The 21,629-nt window shown below is 42.7% G+C and overlaps 1 protein-coding gene across 2 annotated transcripts; it reads right to left on the minus strand.

The window, feature by feature from the left end:
- Window positions 1-653: 653 nt before the first annotated feature.
- On the minus strand, window positions 654-17,658 carry SAG (S-antigen visual arrestin). Of its 2 annotated transcripts, none has more exons than XM_086754982.1 (14): window positions 17,413-17,658; window positions 16,786-16,846; window positions 16,653-16,697; window positions 16,162-16,355; window positions 13,459-13,518; window positions 12,229-12,296; window positions 11,899-12,034; window positions 11,458-11,542; window positions 10,134-10,206; window positions 9,061-9,198; window positions 8,668-8,745; window positions 7,751-7,774; window positions 7,263-7,327; window positions 654-1,408 (listed from the first exon to the last, which is right to left on the minus strand). In XM_086754982.1, the coding sequence occupies exons 1-14, from the start codon at window positions 17,509-17,511 to the stop codon at window positions 1,365-1,367; spliced, it is 1,170 nt and encodes a 389-aa protein (XP_086611108.1). In that variant the 5' UTR covers window positions 17,512-17,658; the 3' UTR covers window positions 654-1,364. The 2 variants fall into 2 exon arrangements, with proteins under 2 accessions (XP_086611108.1, XP_086611107.1); XM_086754981.1 differs by lacking the exon at window positions 654-1,408 and adding an exon at window positions 5,314-5,535.
- Window positions 17,659-21,629: the final 3,971 nt, after the last annotated feature.

The raw sequence follows: 21,629 nt of genomic DNA on the forward strand, positions 1-21,629 counted from the left end.
CAGGATGGAAGCACAATGTTGCTTACAGCAGGCTTTCACTAGCAGTCCCACTCCCACTGGAAGGAAACACACATCTCAAAAACGTGTCCCTCATTTTCTGCTCTGTTAAAAGCACATCGTTGTTAACCAAGATATAAGTGGGAAGCCCTTGATTCCATTTTCCGGTGTGTAGGGTGAGAAACCTAAGTTTATATTAATAAATGTAGGCCCTACATTCAGATTTTCCAGGAGAATTTAAACCAGGGACATTGAAAAGCAGATTTGGAGAAAAAATGAGAAAAATAAAACACCAGTCATTTTACATGCAAAATGTAATTAGCTGATGCAACTCACTTCAGCCAAAATCTAAGTGAGATTCAGGAAAGGATTAGACATTTACATAAATAGTAAGAATATCCAGATGAACAAGAGAGAGCAAAGTTTGCAGAATAAAATCTCATTTCTTAGAGCATAAACCAGCCTCTGGCAGATGAATGTTGGAAAAGGCTTCTCAGGGCAGACTGCCCCATGATTTCCTCCTTAATTTGACTGCCCCCTCTTCTGAAGCACTGTTGCATACAGGAAACTAGATTAAATATAGAATCAGTCTGGACTAGCAGTTCTCTGTTTGGGGTTGTATATAGGGAGCTTTCTTAAGGAATTCATGGACAGCACACATTTCTCTCATCTTTAATAACATGGTTGTTACGTACATTGCTAGAAAGCTAATGTATCTCAGCATTATAGCCACTGTGGAAGATGACTTGCAAGACATTTAACGGTACAGAAAGTGGATGTGTGCCACACAGGGAGACAGTGTAAGCACTGAGAATATTCACTAGATGAGTTGGTAAAGCATAAATGCAAAAGCAACCAAAGGGAAATAAAATCACTTTTGTACAGTCTGCTGAGAAACTTCAATGAATCACCAAAGGCTGCAAGCCAGCCTTCCAGACCAAGATTTGATTCACTAGCATTTCAAAGTCAGAGACTCTTTGACACTGAGTAAGTCTAGGCAGGCTGCACCAAGCTGTCGTCAGTGGTGAAAGCACTCCACCTTTTTATTAGGTAGCTCTGAAAGCAGAAGTCAAGGCATGGCAGCCTTCCTGTCCTCCTCTGGTAGCTCAAGTAAGCATCAGGTTTTGAGTTTACTACATTCTTCTAGAGCTGACACTTTTAAGAAGCATTAGAGATTCATGAGTTTATATGCACTGATGTCAGGGCTGATCCCTTGAAGAGCATGCACACACTAACATGCAGTTTACTAGAAACCTAGGTCCTAAATTTCTAATCGATGCCAGACTACACAGCTTCTCTGGCATCTTCTTCTTTTAGTCACTCATCAGCTGAGGACATATTCTTGTCTTCGTCACCAAGCATATCTTTTAGCTGTTGACGAGCAAACTCTTCAAATACCAGTTCTGCTTCACTGAAATGGAAGAAACATAGGTCTTTCAAAGTGACATTAGCAATTTTTTTATACCAGCAGACTAAAGGCAACACATAGGAGGAAGAAGAGAAGCCCGGAGCAGACTCTGGTAATGTTTCCTTTGTCTTCAAAGGGATTTGGATCAGATTCCCACAGGCACCATCTTCATTGGTGGCATTCTAGCTAGTATGAAAAGCAGTTGATTGAGCAAGTCAGGACACAAACTGAGGAGGTTTTAATCTGTACCGAATCATGTCCATTCCAGCTAAATATTTATCAGCTAGCTGAACAGTCTGCAGCCTGAAAGGGTCTTTGTCTAGAAATAAAATGTGAAACCTTTCATCTTTATTCCTTCTGTACTAAAATATGGGCACATGGTCAAACCTATTGAGTTCCTGAAACTTAGAGCTACAGAGCATCAGCTGACCACAAACACAACCCTCCCTCCAACTGTGAGGCAAAACAGTTCTCTTAAACTAGTTTCACATGGTCAGTCATTGCTGTTCAAATGATCACAGTAATTTGTCAAGCCACAGTAACTTACTCATTTTGGATTTAAGCTCATATGCTGTGAACTCTGTGGATTTTTGGACAATTTTGATGAGTTTTCAAAAAGTCAATGCACAACTGCAGCTAGAACATGAAATACCATTAAAAGAAACTTACCCATCCTTCCCTGCAGTCATCAGCATGCAGTAAAGGAGGAAAAAAAGACATATCAAGTAGTTAGAATAATGGGTGCTAAAACCAGCAAAAAAATGATAAACTGACAAGACCAAACAGTGACAAGCAGTAGGATTTGCAGCAACACAAGAAGAATTCCAGAAAGTCTCAAAATGTGCGTACAAGCACCTGATGAAGCAAAACTCGATCTCCCAAATGGAAAAGCACTCTAGCAATGTTCCCCAAGAGATCTGAAGGCTGAGAAACAGACAGATCTTCCCATTTATGCTTACTAGGAGTCACAGCTGTGAGAGACATCTGTGCACAGACTTCTACTCAGAGATGACAGTGCTTGCGTGACATGATGTGAGTCTGAATTGCTCTGTCACTGTGATTTAAGTAGTCAGCTGATGAGAAGATGATGTTCTTGTTCAATAAATATAAAGGTATTAAAATCAAGGTCAGAATACAGACAGGCCTAGGTGGTCTTTCATCAGATAGGTTAGGCACTTGAGGCAACAGTCCTGATTTCATCTTTCCCTAAATATAATCCCGAGACCTTTGGCACTTGTGTTTATTTAATGGGATCTTTGCTAACCACACCATAACTAATCCTGCTTGCTAGCAAGATTCCTTGGAGGCTGTTTCAGCACAGCCTAAAATAAGCAGAACAGACTGTATTGCAGTGATGAAACAGGGCAGGGATTTTTGTGTTCTCACAGGTACTTTATCTTTAGCAAGTAACAGTCGCCTCACCGGCTTACTTCTCATGAGTTTAAGTCAGGGAGCAAAGCGCATCTAGGCCATTGTTCCACAGAAGTCGTCAGGGATCTGGGATGCTTCAGTGACTGGATAACTCACTACACCTGCAGAATTCCCACCCACAACACACACCGAAATCAAGGGCAACAAGTGGTGACTAGCACTGCTGGAAAAGTCGGCATTAGAAGTGTGCCAAATGGGGCCACTCTAGCCAAAATGCCTCAAAGGATGGATCGTGTAAAGACACTGATGATGTTGTCTATCCAGGACAGGACTCGGAAAAGGATCATTTCCTCTACTCACAGAAGCCAAGATGAAGTCTGGGAAGTCTCAGGGCATGCATGCTTGGTTGAAATTGATTTAAAATGAAATTTTAGAACTTTTAAAAATTTCCAACACATAAAGCATTGTTCTCAAGTTTTTCCTCTAATATTTTATTCTTTAAATAGTCTGCTCTCTTTCCCCTCTTTGAAGTACATTCATTACTATGGGAACAGTGACATCAATGATGTGAGTGAAGCTGAGTGATACCCACCAATGCGGTTTGAAGCCAATTTTAGAAAATGGGTCGAGGGGGGAAAATAGGTATTCTTTCAGTTGGGCGTATACTTTGCTGTCACATAAATGCTTACTGAGTCAATATATAGGTAGTGAGGCAGTAATGCTTATCATGTACCTCAGATGTAAGATTGCATTCAAAGATGCACTACCTTACCTTCAGGCTGCTATACTAACATGCAGCTTGTTAAATGGCTACCTTAGCACCCTAGCAGGAGTTAGGCCCATTTCACATACTTGTGTTGCTGTCCTGTGGCTTATTTAACATTATAATATTGAAAAATTTGCAGGAACCTGAAAATGGGTAGACTTTTTCTTTTTTGAACTGGCATCCCAGCATTTATTTTGAGGGTTGGGATGGGAGGGGGCTGTGTTCAAGGATCAACGAGGCTCCAGAATGTCACCATACTCTCTGCAGAGGGTTTTCTGTAAGCTTTTATTACCCAGCCACAGAAATGATTCCATATAATTAAAGTTGTGGCATATGGTAATTTTCATTACAAGCTTGCTTTTAACTTCCCTTAACTTTATGGGGGAAGAAAAAGGGAGTAGGCTGTGTTATTTTTCAAGACATTAAAGTGCTTAAAAAAAAAAATCACTAATTTCTGAATGTTACACTATCCATACGAAGCAGGTATAGCTTTAATATTAAAGGGATAAAGAATTTATGAGTTTCTTGAGACCACTCCTTTTGTGTAAGTTTAACAAGGGAGCAGATAAATGATCATCTGTTGAATAACAGCCAAAACAAAGGCCAGTGTCCAAGACATAGGCCCACAAAATATAAAACATCAGGAGAAGGGCAGGAAAACCCCAGACCAAAGAACTCACACTGAAACCACAGCCCTGAGAAAAACCCAGCAGGAGCTTCTGGGCTAACTGCAGGCTGGGAAAGGTCTTGAAAGCAGCCCAGTTTGAATCTATCTCTAAAAGAGATCTCTCTTCATTTTTGTCAACAGGCGGAAAAGACAGACTGCCAATGCGACACGAGCTGCTTCGCCTAAAAATAACCACCTGTGAACCACATGGGTCCAAAACCAGTTCAAAATCAGGACGCATGAAACATGCAAATGCTGGCCTACAAGAAGTCCAAGACAAAGAAGCTATAAATAAATATGGGAAAGGAAAGGTAGCAAGCCATTCCTTTTCTGCCTCCTCCAGGCACAGAAAAGAAAGAGCAAGCAATCTGCAGTAGCCACGCACTCTGACAGACCTGCTTTTTACTGAGCAATGAATGCTTCAGAGCTCACTCACAGACAAATAAAAAGGGCAAAGCAATCTGCTGTGAAATAAAGCACACACCAGTTGATCCCATGTGCCTCAGTTTGGTCCTAAAAAAATTAAACCATGTTCTTGAGAATCTTACCTTTCTGAGCTTCTCTACACTCAAATCAGCCTTGCATGATTACATACACTGATGCTACACATTTTACTTATTTTTTCCATAAATCACTTTGGCTAGAGAAGGGAAAAGTTACACTACCCCACTGCAAGGAGTAAATCGCAATATGTGGTAGTTTTTAATCCCACTCTAGCTTTGACTCTGTAAGATGGTTGCTTTGACTTCTTTCCTTTCTCCCAGCTGTGTCTTAAGATGAAGTGACAGTCAAGTAAGCAGGGAGGTGCAATAGGCAAACTGGTTACTACTGACTCACCAGTAAAAACAAAAGGGAACGGAAAAAGATGATAAGGAGTGATCTCAAAATTCCCTGTGCATGCACCCCTGCCTACACCCACTGCAGAGCCTGCCGAACAAGCCAACAAAGAAAAATTCCATCTTTTGGGGCCTTTGAGAATCTAAACACTGTTCATTGAAGTTCATCTCTGCAATTAAGTCTTGATTCACTTGATTCCAAATTAGATAGTATTTCACTAATGAAACACATTTTATTTCTCAGAGCTTATGAACTAAGGTGGTAGAATAAAAATTTTAAAAGCATGAACTCACAACTGGGAAGAGTGATTAGGCACAGGGTATGGAAAACTACCAGCAAATAAAGCCAGAAAGAGTTTTAATTTACCCAGCTTCATATGGGAGGCTGTTTTATTCCCTGTAATGAGCTCAGACACCACATTCCAGCACAGTTTTCAAGTCAGCTATGCAGGCTTCAGAGGAATTTTCTGTTGTGTTACAGGATCTTTTTCTAAGAGAAAGCATTTTTCTCGAGTTAACTGTTTGTAAGGCTTTCCCATGGGATAGCTCCTGAAACTACCTGTATTTTTTCAATTTATAAGAAATCTGCAGTTTCCATCTGTACAAAATGCATGAACCACAGCTATCTTCTGACAGCAAGCTGCTAGAAGACTTTGATGTAGCAAACAATACGTGGGCTGTGCCTTTGGTAAGAGGATGTGTTGGGGGAAGTGATCTGAGAAATATTGCCGTTCTCCATTTCCCTTGTAAAGTCTTCTGCCCACATCCTTTTGAGCGTACTATATAAAGGAGTATATCAGCCATCCTTTGAAATTATCTTAGAAGGAAGAACTGACTGGCTTCCATTTTTCCTCATATTACAAATGCTTCTGCCAGAATTATCTGCCTGAAGCATAAGTAATAAAAGAAAGGGGTTGCGGCACTTTAACAGCAAAAAAAGTAACGTAAAAAAATTCACACCATTCTAAAAATGTAAAATTCTTTACAGTTGCCTAAGTCTTTGGATGATCCTTGTTTGAAGTTTTCAAGCTTTTCTCCATACCCATTAAAGCTCCAGATTTCGCAGCCCTGAGCTGTCCCAGCAGCACCTCTGCCCTGCGAGGGTCCCCAGGGACACTAGATGGCCCTCACCAGTCACCGCTCCTGGGGCCACTGCTGCCAGCCCCAGCCCCTAACCAAGTTCCTGGGCAGTGGGATTGCAGCAGGAAAGTCTGAGGGAAATGCTTCAGTATGTACAAGCTACCAGAAGAGACAGAAGTCCCTTGCCAAAGTGGCTCTCCCACAACGCATTTGAGATCATGACCAAGTGAGCAGCATGTCAGTGTTTTGCTGGCAGAGCTTCACTGCCCTGCAGCATGAAAGTGAAACCTGCAGCATGGGCACAGCTATGCCAACAAAAGCACTCGCTTCACAGCAGCTCCTGCAAGGTGATCCAACACTACTAGTCCTATGGACCAACCCCGAGGACCCGATTTCCACCTCACAGGCCAGCTGGAGGCAGCTTTGCTGCTGTGGGGTGTCCTGTGCTGCTACTCAGTGATGTGGCTGTCTCCTTTGTGGCCACAGCAGAAAGGCGGTGAGAGGGGAACAAGCCTCATGGATTTGTCCTGAAGGTGCTTCCTAGACTCATCATGCTACTCTGATGGGGGTGTAACACACATAAGAAACTTCTCCTGTAGGCCTGTTCTGCATCCATGCTGAGAGGCCCTGCTGGCACAGCTCACAGTAGGGGTTTTCCCAGTGGAAGTGAGAATTTCCTACGGTGCCGTTCTCAAAGAGGAATGAAGAAACCTACCCTTGCCCACTCCAGCACACCCACAATTAGCAAACAGTGACTCCAAAACAGAGCAACTGAGTGTGGAGATGATCATCGGTCTCTCTTCTCATCGCTCACATGTGATTCCTCCAACAATTTCACACAACAAGGACTAAAGTCACCCCTCTCTAATGCTTCCAGTATAGAACATGGCTTCTACCTTGGATAACTCCTTTCATAGCCCCCTTCATCTTCTTCCAGCAGTCATGTTTTTAGATATAGCAGATACATATATATGCACACACACACATACACATATGCATATACATAAACACACACACAGAGCAGCCCACATACTGGAGTCTTGTTGACCCTAAAGGCCTCCTGTAGAACAAATTACTCTAAGCCTTTCAATGGTCAGTCTGTTAATGAAGAAAGGCAAAAAAACAGGCATAACTGACCTGCTGGGTTCTTTTCCTCAGGTTTGGGGTGCATGAGACGAAATGGCAGCTCTGTGCCCACTTCACTTTGGGAAGAAGAGAAAACGCATCACATCCACAGCTCCATTCAGGCCTGGCTCAGTCCCCTTCCCACCTCAGGCCAGCCCAAGCCCTGAACTCCAGCTTCACCCATCCTTTCATCTTGTTCTAATAATAATTTTCCCCTCGAAGAGAGTTAAACTCTGATTTCTCCACAAACATCCCAGGCATATCCAGTTTAATAAACTGCGTTTGTTATGTGCTGAATGTACTTGCATGTACATAAAATCAGAGATATTTTTGTAATTGCTTCATTTTCATAGCTAAATGCACAGACTTCTTATTTCTGACAGATTAGGGGATAATTATATTTTTTTTTTTTAGGGAGGCAGGAAAGAGAATAGGAAAAAGGGTAAAAAGACAAATTAACAACTATGATTGCATGGCCTGAAAAGGAAGATTACATTTACCTGGAAGTGAGGTCTCCCAGCATGCTAAAGAAGAAAACACGGAGAAAACATATGCATATTTAGTGCCTTTCCATTCCAGTGCTCTACCAAATGCTGTTGTATTGGTGGGCTACTGAAATCACCTTCCTCATGTACTCTTCTCTACTTGCCCCAAAGCATAACATCCAAATAAACTTATTTTTTAAAAAAGTTAATTTTCATTCTTCATGTCCTTCCCACAGAGAAAGAGTCTAAGTTTTTGAACTCTTGACAAAGTGCTGGGCATGGCTCCTTTTCTGAGAGCCAAAGGATAAGGGCAATCAGAGGACCACAGAAGGCAGCAGTCATTTTATCACACTTTAGGCAAATCATTGACTCATTTTTATACTAGAAAGAAGGATAGATGAATGAAATATAAATGTAAACAGTGACTATCACCAGAGTTATCCTCATCCTCTTTTGCACTGTGTGCTGGGAACTAGCTCATGTTGATAACATCAGCTTCTCCCAGAAAGCTGGCTCAGTACAGAACCTGAGCTATAGCATTTATGACTCTCAGGCAGATGTCTCTACCTTCTGCTCTGGGAGAACAAGAATGGCAACATAAAGGCTCACACAAAGTTTCACTTCAGTTCTCACAAAATAAGTTATGGCTTTGAAACAAAAGATTGCAGTGCAAACCAGAGGTACATACTTCAGCCATAAAGTAAGATGGTATCTAAGGCAGGTGATCCAACCCCTCTGTCTCAGGACCAGTTCTTTGGATAGGCCAAGACTGATTTCCAGGCAGTTATGTTTTAGAGGGAGCCTGATATCCTACAACATGTAGCTGTTCTCTTAGGGTGGACTGTCCTGCCCTCTCCCCACTCGTCAATGAAGTACACACACTCCCCTCTCTTAACTCTAAGCAGATGTAGCAAAAAGCCTGTTATACTTACCCTGGAACAGTGAGCTTCACTTTGACCCTGTAGGCAACCAGAATCCCCATTACTGTCTTGTCTATTCCATCCTTAATGCTGCCAGAGAAAACAGACAGCAGTGTTAGGCAGTGCAGCAACAGAGCGACAGCATATCGCTGGAGCAACAACTAGGTGAACATCCTATTCTCCTGAAAGTCACAGAGCAGACAACCCTCAGGGACAGCTAATACCTCTCCAGACCTGTGATCACTGTTTACCCTGAATGAACATGATAGGCTAAGTCATGCAACTTAGATGTACCCATCTGGACACACATTTATAGGTACAAACTCCTGTTAGCAGTGTCTCCTCCATCCTCCCCTCTTTTTTATAACCCTCCATGAGCTAAAGACCATCTAAAACTCTACTCACATGGTACTAGAAGCCAAGTTGGTATCCTCATCCTTTAGCTTTCCATCCAGAGCTATTTCCCGGGTCTGTCGGTTATTTGCTAGTAAGGGTAGAAGTGTCAGTGTCTTGGTCAGGCTGCTGTTTGGCTGCACCTTTTCCCTGAAAATAAACAGCACGTGAGAGAAGACAAGTGATACATCTCTGATTTGCATTGCACACCCAACCAAGAGAATTTCAAAACAGATTACAAAATGATCCAAAAGGAATGGAATTTATCTGTCCAAATTGAGTTATCTACAATGCAGATGTCTACCTCTAAACTAGTCAGAAAGATTCCTTTTATAATCAGCAGAGAGGAATGAGCACTTGCAGAAAAATATTAATTTCACATTAAGGCAGACTTCTAAAGTAGGTCAAACTATGCTGCAGACCTCTAAATTCGGATAAAATAAATCTTAGTTTAGAAGACCAGTAGTCAATGGAAAACATGTCCCTAAGCTACAGAGAAAAAACACAGAACAATATAAAATGTCTGGGTGTGCCCAACCCTCCTCACAAAGCAAAGTTCAATGCTGCACTGCCAATGCAATGCAATGCAAAAAAAAGCAAGTGATTCTCCACACTGTCAATAGGCTCGAGGTTTTCATGGGCTTTCCAAGACCACAAGAAACCAAGTGAAATGGTGTGAAAAAGACTGACTCGAGCTAGAGCATCTATCATTTCCAGTCAAACAGCAGCACCTTTTAGAAAAATGTTGCATCACTATTTAAAGACTTCAAGCAACGGGAAGCCTTTCCATAGCCAAGTATTTCTAGTAGGTAATTACTCTTCAGATAAAACCCCTCTTCTGCAATCTGCCCCTGTTCTCTGAAAAAAAAGCGCAGGGTACCTGCTGGCTATGAGAAAAGGAGACCAGCTGCATCCAGAGAGTACAGGTGGTGTGGTGGACACACACATGAGGTGAGAGGACAGGTGAGAGCACTGTAAGAGCAGCAACTACAAGACTATAGCTAGGAGTACCTCCCATTACTGAGGAGGGAGGTAATTAAAAGGTTGTGAAGGAGCAAGAAGGGATAAGCAGAGTATTCACTCACTGTATTTCCTCAGTAGCTACTACTTTTGTATAGTAGTCACTGGAGTACAAAACCACATTGGCAACCTGCTCCACTGAGTGAGAAAGGAGAAAGCAGACAATCAGTCGTGTATACACATCAGAAACAACATAGCTGTCCGTCCGTCCCCCCCGAGTCTCAGGAATGGAAGACATGACGAGGACAGCAGGAAAACCCATCCACTTAGAGCCTGAAGGGACCACCAGGTCAGACAGCCTGACCTGGATAGAGACCAAAAGCACACAAATGGCCAAAGATTATCTTCTCTGAAAGGATCCAGCCTTGATTTAGAAATTATAAAAAGTCAATAACCCACAGTTTTCCCTGGGAACCTGCTCTTTCCACTATAAAGATCTCCCTCTTCTCCAAGTGTGTCTGCTTTTATCTCTGGTCACTGGTATCCCTTGTGTATCTATAGCCAGTGCATTTCCATTCAGGAGACACCATCATCAAGCAGACTGGATACCAAACTGCAGTCAAGAGTCTGTGACAGTAAATGGCTTATTATATCCAGTCAAACACCAAAAACCCCATAGGGTAATTCTGACTGAAACACTGATGAGGAGAGAATCTGAGGATTAACAAGGTCTTTTTAAGCCTGACAGAGGCGTGTCAGCCTAAAAGTATTTGGGAACCACTAGACACTGCATCCAAAACCAGCACTGAATTGGCTTTCTCTAATATAGAGTTTTGTAAAAACCTCAGCAACTTCATTCCCTCCTTGCCTTCCCTTCTCTTTCTCATCCTTTGTCTCTCCACAGGTCCAAGTGCAATGGGGCTTGTGGGATGAAAATATGCAGTGCCACAAATAAAACACAGGCACAGTAGTGAAACTCCTCTGAAAATCAGTCCCTGCCCTCAGCTTCCTCAGGAGGAATTACACCATTGCTGGCAGATGTTTCTCACATTGCCAGATGTTTCTGAAACCCCAGGCAAAACTGTATGCAACCTAGGCACATTCACAGTTAGCAGGAGCATCGCATTGACAGTGGAGCCCTTCCCACCAGCCTCCCAAAAGAGGTGGCTTTTTCCCCACAGCACCTGCCTTGCCTGATGCAGGTGCCAGACCCTTTCTATTTACTGGAGGGGACATACTGGTGCCTGAAATTAAGCCTTACAAGTAACCATGAGAGTCAGGAAAAAGGTGCAGTGTTTGACTTAATGAACAGCAAACAGGGTGGAGGGACAAATTCCTGACTTGTCCCATGCTGCCTGCTTTCAAGCACTGAATTCTGGCTCTCTTTCAGCCCTCCCACCATTCAGTCTTCCAGCCCTCAAAGAATCCCAAGCAACAGTAAAAACATACCCTGTACTTTGATCTTCTTCACTGTTTTGTCTGTGCTGTTGTTGACGGTGATAGTGACTGGAATGGGCTCACCATGGTAGTACACCTTGAAGAAATTTGATGCTCAGAAATCCAGCCAGGAGGCTTCTCCCAAGCCCTAAACCCCTCAAGTCCCCTCAGATTAAATCTCACAGAGGCCAGATAAGGCAAGATGACCCTTCCCAATGATTCATGATCCTTCCTTCAATGACTTATTTAGCCTCAAATGCATCTTGTAATGAGGCCTCAACCTCTCCTAACAGTAGCTACTGACAGAAATTACATTAGAGGCCGTAAGTGCTGGGCCAAGTCAGTCTCAGCTGAGATCGTCTGAGTAACATACAAAGTAGCTGCTTTGGGCAGCAAAATGCATATTGGCGAGCCAACACAATGATGTCCACAGTGCCAGGGCAAACTCCTCACCTCTTTACTGAGGCAAGCTTTCAAGTGCAATGGCTTGCTGGACATGAAGAACTGCCAGGTGGTTTCTGCACAAGGTTGGGGTCCTGGAGTTTCTGGAGCATATTGCACCTTACGGATCAGCAAACGCGCAGAATTCCTGGAAGCAGCAGAGGATAACATGGTGGGACTTTGTGTTTGGTAGAGGCTGGAGTTCTGCATTCACATGTGCTTACACCCAAGAAGCCCCATGACAAGTGGGGCAAATCTGAACAATTAACCAAGGTGCATTACTGAACCACTCACTCCCTTTAAGAAGGGTAAAGTTGAAGACGGACACACATGTTCTGTTACCTCTTATGAATTCTCTCCTCCACATTCTCTGTTGAGAAAGCTTTCACCTCAAAGTCCACCCCACAGGTCTGCCAAAGAGAAAAGACAGCTGTGAAACCAGTGTCAGAAGCCAAGAACATCTGCAGATGTTTAAATATCTTTCTATACACTGAAAATAGGCAGATTCCTGCCAGTTGCAAATTCTTCTGGTCTCCTACCATTATAATAGAGATCCCTCCCAACGGGTGTAGCAGCGTCCACCTGTTCCATGCTGCTTCTGATAAATGAGGCTTAATTTCCAGCCTTTGATAGACAATATCCCTACTCCTAAAAGGCTTTCTCTGAGAGCAATGCTCTAGAAGTCACAGCATGCTACAGGTTTTCAGACTGATCAGCCTGCAAGGCTGTCCAGTCGACCTGGGGTTTCTGAACTGAATCTCCGAATGGCTTTGTAATGCCAACACCTGAAATGCTCAATCTTTTTACCTCCCAATGTCTAAGGGCTGATCAGGACAAGCTGATCTTTCTTTCAATGGCTTTATACTGCCATGGGACATCTGCGTGAGCCCCAGATAACTCTCTACAGCGTAATATGGGAATTTTTGCTAGAATATCATTCCTTGGCAAAAAACACAGCTTATCCTTGTGCCACTGGATTCTACAACCTGCGTCCCACTTTGCCTGATTGTTAATCTAGCTCAGCTGTTCAGTGAAGCATCCAGTGAAGTACAAAAGGAATATTTTATATTTTAGGTCAGAAACCTTGCAGAACATCTCATTATCTGGTGACTTTTACTCCAGGGTTTTTGTTTTGTTTACACACATATGCAAGCCAGCCTTTCTCTGCATTTGTTTTATCTCAGAAATGAGTCTTAACACATGCTATTTATAGCGATCTATGAGACTTTAGGCACTTGGTCTCCTTTTCTCTCACATAGCCTTACAGCTACAATCATTTTTTGTGCAGCCAACCCACAAATCGTGTGGTACCCTTAAGGAAACTACAGGCATTGCAGATTTAGTAGTTTTGCTGCTATTTGACTAGATTCCCTTTCTTGTTCCAAGGACTTAAATTCCAACTCTGTGACACACACTTCTAGCTCTTAAGTCAGGTTCCTGACATTTGTGACATAGCACAGTAAACCCCAGTTTCACCTTACTCTACTCTCAAGCTAGCCAAATAAATTCACATGAGTTTTTCCATATGACTTTCCTCAACCTTGATAAGCACAGGTGTCCCATTGGTCTCACCTTATCAACATCACGAGGTGCAGGCTGCAGACAGACTGAACAAGGCAGGTAATCTGGAAACTGTGGAAGGAAGAGGAGAAAAATACCCCAAAGCAATATTACAAAGATTTCCAACTCTGTGACACTCTGATTAACATATTGCTCACAAAAGGTACTTCTTCCTGAAGACAAGAAGTCACTCACTGTAAGGTAGTAACCCTTAGAAGTTCTGACTAAGGTAGGGGCTTTAATATACTGGGCGTTACACTTGCCTTCTATGAACAAGTCCCTCTCTTCCAAATATAGTTTAATAGCCAGGGAAGGGGGAGGGGGAAAAAAAAAAAAAAGAAAGAGAAAAAGTAAAACAAGTCCAGGCATGTGAAGCACCTGGTCAAAAAATCAAACAGAGCCCTAGAGGCACAGCTTAGAGTAGAAGCTGGAACATCTGGCTCCCCATCCAAGATAATAAATACAGCTCACAGAGTGCTATTCACTGTTCACATGGGCTTGAAGCTTGAGCAAAGTATTTCTGTGTCAGAAACACAACTAAAGGGAAGAGCAGCCAGCCATCAGCCAGTGTCCATCCACTCCTGGCCTGGGCAGGGCCAGCAACTCCAGACATCAACTGGGAAGTCTGCAGAGTAGCTCATGGAGCTCATTAGAGACTCCATCAGTTTGAAGATCAATAGATTATATTTGAGCAGCAAGAAAAGCTTCTATAGGTACATCAGTGATAACAGGAAGATCAGGGAAAATGTAGGCCCTCTCCAGAAAGAAACAGGACACCTGGTTACACAGGATATGGAAAGGGCTGAGGTACTCGATGGTTTTTTTGCCACAGTCTTCACCTGCAAGTGCTCTAGCCACATCACCCAAGTCACAGAAGGCAAAGGCAGGGACTGGGAGAATGAAGAACTGTCCACTGTAAGAGAAGATCAGGTCTGAGACCATCTAAGGAACCTGAAGGTGCACAAGTCTGTGGGACCTGAAGAGATGGAGCTGTGGTTCCTGAGGGAACTGGCAGATGAAGTTGACAAGCCACTGTCCATCATATTTGAGAAGATGTGGCAGTTCAGTGAAGTTCCCACTGACTGGAAAAGGGGAAATATAACCCTCATTTTTAAAAAGGGAAACAAGGAAGACCCAGGGAACTGCACACCAATCAGTCTCATCTCTATGCCTGGCAAGATCATGGAGCAGATCCTCCTGGAACTGTGCTAAGCCACATGGAAAATAAGGAGGTGACTGGTGACAGCAAACATGGCTTCACTAAGGGCAAATTGTGCCTGACCAGTTTAGTGGCCTTCTACGATGGGGTTACAGCATTGATGGATAAGGGAAGAGCAACTGATGTCCCTGGACTTGTGCAAAGAATTTGACACTGTCCCACACAAAATCCTTGTTTCTAAACTGGAGAGACATGGATTTGATGGATGGACCACTCAGTGGATAAGGAATTGGCTGGTCACACTCAAAAGAGTTGAGATCAACAGCTTGATGTCCAACTGAAGACCAGTGATGAGTCTCGGCCTCAGGGACTGGTATTGGAACTGGTGCTGTTTAACATCTTTGTCAGCGACACGGACAGTGGGATAGAGTGCACCCTCAGCAGGTTCACCAACGACACCAAGCTGTGTGGTGCAGTCAACACACTGGAGGGAAGGGATGCCTCCAAGAAGGACCTTGACAGGCTGGAGAGGTGGGCCCATGCAAACCTCATGAAGTGCAAAAAGGCCAAGTGCAAGGTCCTGCACATGGGTCAGGGCAATCCCAGGCACAAATCAAGGCTGGGCAGGGAATAGACTGAGAGCAGCCCTGAGGAGAAGGACTTGGGAGTGCTGGTGGACGAGAAGCTCAACGTGAGGCGGCAATGTGTGCTTGCAGCCCAGAAAGCCAACCGCATCCTGGGCTGCATCAAAAGCAGCGTGGCCAGCAGGTCGAGGGAGGTAATTCTGCCCCTTTGCTCTGCTCTGGTGAGACCCCACCTGCAGTACTGTGTCCAGCTCTGGAGCCCCCAACATGAGAAGGACATGGACCTGTTGGAGCAGGTGCAGAGCAGGACCAGGAAGATGATCAGAGGGCTGGAGCACCTCTCCTGTGAGGACAGGCTGAGAGAGTTGGGGCTGTGCAGCCTGGAGAAGAGGAGGCTCTGGGGAGACCTTATAGCAGCCTTCCAGTACCTAAAGGGGGCCTACAGGAAAGCTGGAAAGACACTTTTGAAAGGACATGCAGTGATAGGACAAGGGGTAATGGTTTTCAAATAGAAGGAGGTAGATTTAGACTAGATATAAGGAAGAAATTATTTACTTGAGGGTGGTGAGGCACTGGAACAGGTTGCCCAGAGAAGTTGTGGATGCCCCCTCCCTGGAAGTGTTCAAGGCCAGGCAGGATGGGGCTTTGAGTGACCTGGTCTAGTAGAAGGTGTCCCTGCCTATGGCAAGGGAGTTGGAACGAGGTGATCTTTAAGGTCCCTTCCAATCCAAACCATTCTATGATTCTATGATTGCATGTTTCCTCGCCTTTTCACATGCAGTTAGGATCTTCTTGCACTTTACAATTTAGGATGATAAAAAAAAAATTGGTACATTGCCTGTCCCTCAAAATTGGAACGTTGCATAACATGAATTCACTATTAATCCCAGTCTTTAGTCTATCACTGGGTCTCAACAAGCTGGTAATAACAGACAAGGAGAAGAGAGTCGGAGGCTCTTAGGAGGTACTTACTGTAAAGAAAAAGGGATAAGCATTTTTCCCTAGCTTCTTTAGCAGAGATTCCTGCAAATGGGAGAGAGACTCTGGCTTGTCAGCAGGTGGGTACACTTGGACCCTAGAGAAGAACAGGTCCCGTCGGAAGGTGAGGCCAATCACATCAATGTCTTCCCGGCCATACCGGAAAGCACAGGTCAGGGACACGTACACTGCAACGAAGCACACAATGGGTAAAGCATGCAGCAGGCTAACAATGCAGCCAGGGTAGGATGTAAAATCCTCCCGCATTATAGAGTCAGGGAAACCCATTTCAACACTGTTGTATAACCCAGTAAGCATTCATACTGTATGTAAGAACATACATTACATTCAGTAAGAAGCCCATTCACTGGGGAAGAGAGTTACATTTGTACCCTTAAAACAACAAAAAAAAGATTGTATCTCAGCATCTCGCTTCAAAAGAGGACTAACAATCTCTGAAACATATGTTGCATAAAACCTCAAACCTTTTTTCCCCTTGATAATTGCAGGATCCACCAGTACAACACCATCTGAAAGAAAGGAAAAAATAAGAAGATTAACAGAGGATAATCAGGGTTGAGAGAGTAGGAAGGGCAGCACATATCTTTGTCGACTTACCTACAGGTTCCACGTTCCCTATGTTGTCAATGAAGTCCCTCTTTCCCAGGTAGATGGTCAGCTGTAGGGAGAAGACGACCACGGTGGAATTACAAATTGTTAATGGTTGTGTGGTTGTGTGTTGGGGAGGACACAGTGGAGAGCTATAAATCTTGTAGAGATCAGAACAATTCCATTTTAAATGGAATTTTTTTTTTTTTTTCCCCAGCAAACATGCAATCCCTACTAGTCTCAACAGGATTATTCACATGCTTCAGGACATCAGAACTGAAGACCTGATGCAGACCAGCTCCCACAAGTACAACAAAAATACTTGTGCATGGCACAAAGAACTATAAAGATTTTTGGTGACATCAGATTGGAAAGACAATGAATCAGCTTTGTTTTAAACATTTACCAGCAGGAGTACAACCCAGGAGGAGTGAGAGGCGAGTTGCCTTCCTCTTGTATTATAATATGAGAAGCTTGCCTTATAAACTCTGTTTACACCATCTCTTCAAACTTAGTGCTAAATACACTTCATGGTCCTTCTTCAGAAAAAAATGAAGGGGGCAGGAAAGAGCTTCCTAATAAGTCTGACTACAAGTAAAACTCATACCTATACAAACCCATTATTATTGTACTTACAGCTTTGTCACGGGAGCTTTTTTTGAAGACAACTTGTTTATGAGGAGAACTAGCATTCTTTCCACTTGTCCCTGTCTTTTGAGACTCAGGGCAGCTCATGGTCAAAGATGGGTATTGGACTGTGGGTGAACGAAGCTTTTCTGCCCCAAAAGGTCCTGGGAAAGATGTCAGAAAAAAAATAGGTGGATGAGATAAAAGTAGAATTATACTTAGTGGGTAAAGCACTCTACTCTCATGTATAGTTTACCAAAGATTATTTCAATAGATACTCAGGTGCAGCACAGAAGGTGCATTTCTTTTCATTTTAGGAGTTCCTCATGAAAAAAAAAAAAAACCAAAAAACCATAAAAACCTCTATTTAAAAACAGCTCTTCAGAAACATTACAAAAGACCATTCATATTAAAAAAATAGTAGACTAATAGAAAAATTGTGAGGGGAAGGGATAGCTTGGCCTTTGCAGAGAGGTTTGTAGAGTAATTTTGTGAAGAAATACGCAAAAGTAATCTGGTCAACACAAGGTGCTTCGATTTTCAAGAAGCACCTCAAGATTTGTCTTCAGAGGCTCTAAATTGTCATGAGATAAGGTGGCAGGCCATTTCACTCATTAATAATGGGATAAAATATAGGAAATAAAGAATATAAATAAATATGGGGTTAGGCTATTTTCAGGGTTTGGACTGGTTTGAGGGGGTTGTTTTGGTTTGTTTTTTTACCATTGTAAGTATACAACAGCACAGCTTCACCCGTCCTGGGACGTTATTAAGCGTATCCTTGAATGAATGAAAAGAAGCCTAGATAAGGAGTGGAGAGCCTGCCCACAGACACAAAGCTATTCTTGATTCCCAAAAATAAAGCTGTCTACGTTAAGCTAGAGGAGTGCTTCATGATGCAGACTGGATAGGTGATGAAATATGGTATATTCTATAATGGTAAGTAAAAAAAGAAAATACAACTATAGTCTGACGTGCACAGTTATACTTGGTATCATTTAGGAAGAATGTCTTGACATATGCAGAGAAGTTGCTAAGAAATAAATCAAGAACACAGAATGCCATTAATAGAATTTCAGAACCCCTTACATATCCACATATTGGGTATGGCATGCTCAGTCTAAGACCTAGAAAGGTGGTATGTATTGGTAAGGAATCAGACCGAACTCATCTCTCCTGCTATTTTCCTAAATCAGAACCAAATGCAACCCATTACTTGCAGAGTATCAAACTAGAATGAACCTTAAGAATATAACAATCCAGTTATCTGCCCAGAAAGGTAACAATTATAACCAGGGATAGGGAACAGCCTGTACCCAAGGAAATACAGATGGAATAAGATTATTCAGGGGAAAAAAAGAAGGAGGGGGGAAAAAAAAGGACCAAAAGGACACAAGAGATATCCAGAGAGAGATGTCCAGAAAACCTGAGCGGTACAAAGTGGAGAGAGATTAGTTTCTCACTTTGCTGTAAATAATGAAATAGCAAAATCCAGTTAAGTGATCAGACAGCAAATTAAAAATAAAGTAAAGCATCTCCCCACACACACAAGATTCAGGGTGTTGCTGCAGAAGGCTCTGGAAATCACCAATATGAATTGATTCACAGGATTAGACACGTTCACAGGTAAAAGGTTTTTGGCAGATGTTGTACAGGATGATCCCAGCACAACCTTAACCCTGTAAGACTCTGAAGCTGAGGAGCAGCATCAGGAATAGATGATGCTACATGTGCCCTGTTCTTACACTTCTCCCTATTAGACCTGTGTGAATGAGTATACTGTGTTAGACCGTTGCTCTGTCAGTGTATGACTGTCCTTGCATTTTGCTTCCATTCTGGTTTACTGCTTCCTTTCCCATCTTAAAACTATTTCGAGTAGAAACCATTTCTCTGGCCTATTTGCACACAACAGACTGTAGAAAAAGGAAATACTTCCCTTCTTAAAAAGCTAGAAAATATGAAAGGTAGAGGTTAGCAATGGACCTTACATAAGTGAAACATTTCTATTTTTTAGGAACTATAGGTAGGTTTTCCAAGTCCAGAATAGTATTTGTTGCTGAACAGACACCCTACTCATGCTGTAGACCCAAATAAGCAAAGCAGCAAATAACATTAAATACCTTGCCGTGTTCCAAACGCCACAGGAGCTGCCACAGGACAAAGATGTGAACTCCTAAACCACTGAAGAAAGATGAATTTTCCACACACCCATGTCCTATGCTTCTTCGCATCTACCAGAGGGAATGACTAACCTCTTAGCAAACAAGGAAGACAATTTGTAGGGGATTTGAAAGCACGTCTCTAGTTGCATCCAGGATTTCAAGAATTAATCCCCCTCCAAGAGCAAATATTGTACCTGGGCTCAGGTTCAACTGGAAAGTGGTTAAGTCAGCAACATAAAGCATTACCTAAGGAAGCTCAGATCGTCAATGAAAAGGTCTACAATGTCATACTCACATGCTTTGGAAGGACTACAGACTTACATAGAACACAACGGTTACTGAAAGCAGCTTTATTCTAAAGCTCTTTCTCTATCTTCTCCTTCCTAGGTTTGCAAGCCATCCAACCTGATAAGAAGCTGAACAGACAAGAGTCATTTATGGAAAAGGGAGCTTATCAGACACCTAACTAAGCCTCTATAGATGCCATTATGAAGGACTACTAAACAATGAGAACAATGTATTATTCTCATAACCACTAAGCAGTCTATTATTGCTCCACCAACATCCCATTGACATGCCAATACAAAACAGTATGTTGATAGCTAGTACATCTCCCCTCCTTAATTTACTTATAGAGCGAGGCACAACATCCAAGATGTAAGACACATGAACAGAAGTTTCAATAAATTTAGCTTTTCTGTTCATGAATGTCCCAAGAATAATTTTTTTTTTTTCCCCTCTACAAATTTGGTCTTGATATTACGCACAACAATATGTGTAATTTTTGGCTTGCAAGCTGCATAAACAGCTGTAGCTTTCCTCTGGGCTGCATCTGTTAGTTTGATTAGAAAGATCACATGATATCCTTTCCACTTGGCAGCCTGAACAGCACCGTCCATCTCAGGCAATCTTAGTCACAAATTAGGCTTGCTTTTTGCAAACAATCACCAATATTTGCCTGAATATAGTGGACTGGGTACACAAATTATTTGAGAAAGTGAACACAACCAGTGTTCTTCACTCTTTCAGTGTTTTCCAAATTCCAGCAACATTTTATTAACTGGAGGTGGATTATTTGGAAAACTTAATCACTACTCTGTCTAGTCAACTCTGGCAAATGCAAACCAGCCAGCCCTAAAACACAGAAATTCACACGTGCCTGCATTTCTGAGGAAAGCCAGATCCTGATTGTAAGAAGTAGGGAAGAGACTCCAGAAATTAACCTACAAATTAAATCAACACGTTCTATTCAGTTCCACGGTGCCAAAGCAGAAAGTCGGTTTTATTAAGAGTTTGTGCTGCTGCCACTGCAGGATTATTAGTCCTTCAGGAGAGAAATGAGAATTTCTGTCATAGCTGCTACTCCTCTGAGAGCCTAGGAGGTGTGGGTACATACACCATTGCAAACATCTTCAGGGAAGCTTGGAAGCAGCTTCTCCGTAACACATGCTTCCTAATGCAGCCTTATGGCTGGAGGAAGATGCCCCCCACTCCCTCAAAACCACTTGAAGGGCAGCTCCAGCTTTAGCAGAGAAAGTGCAACAGCCATCTCTGTAGAGCAGGTACCTTCATTTTCTCTTCTTCCCTCTGCAGGTTGAAGCAGAAAAAGGGGCAATAGGAGTAAATAAATAAAGCATAGTAAAAAAAGCTAAAATTGGTCACCAGAATTTCCTACATATCTTGGTCCTAAGGAATTTTAATGAAAAATTCTTAAGATCTTAGCTAGCTAGCCCTTATCCTCAAATGTTATGAAGTAGGTTAATAACAGCATCAACAGGCAAAACAAAGCCCTTTGTGTGAGATCTGTGTCCATGTTGTAGAAACACAAGTCTAGCAGCCTAAATTATAAACATCCTAAGCCCATTCTGATCCTCCTCAGCAGAGGCTGCAGTTTTTATTACGTTAATCTCCCAATAATCTTTTGTCATGCTGACCTGTCATTTAGTGATCTACTTTTCTGCAGTAACCAAGGTCACCTGGACTCCTGGTATGTGCCTTTTCAAGAAGGACCTTCTGCCATGGCAAGATATTTTTTTCTTCCGCCTGTTGCTTTTAGAAATGCTT

This window comes from Chlamydotis macqueenii, chromosome 9 (genome assembly GCF_036417535.1).
Source record: "Chlamydotis macqueenii isolate bChlMac1 chromosome 9, bChlMac1.mat, whole genome shotgun sequence".
Classification (NCBI taxonomy): Eukaryota; Metazoa; Chordata; class Aves; order Otidiformes; family Otididae; genus Chlamydotis; species Chlamydotis macqueenii.

Coding starts and splice junctions, on each gene's coding strand:
- SAG (XM_086754981.1), bottom strand. CDS start 17,511: ATGAGCTGCCCTGAGTCTCAAAAGACAGGGACAAGTGGAAAGAATGCT. Junction 13,519..16,161: donor CTTATCCCTTTTTCTTTACA/GTAAGTACCTCC, acceptor TTCCTTCCACAG/TTTCCAGATTACCTGCCTTG. Junction 7,775..8,667: donor GTGAAGCTCACTGTTCCAGG/GTAAGTATAACA, acceptor TTTCTTCTTTAG/CATGCTGGGAGACCTCACTT.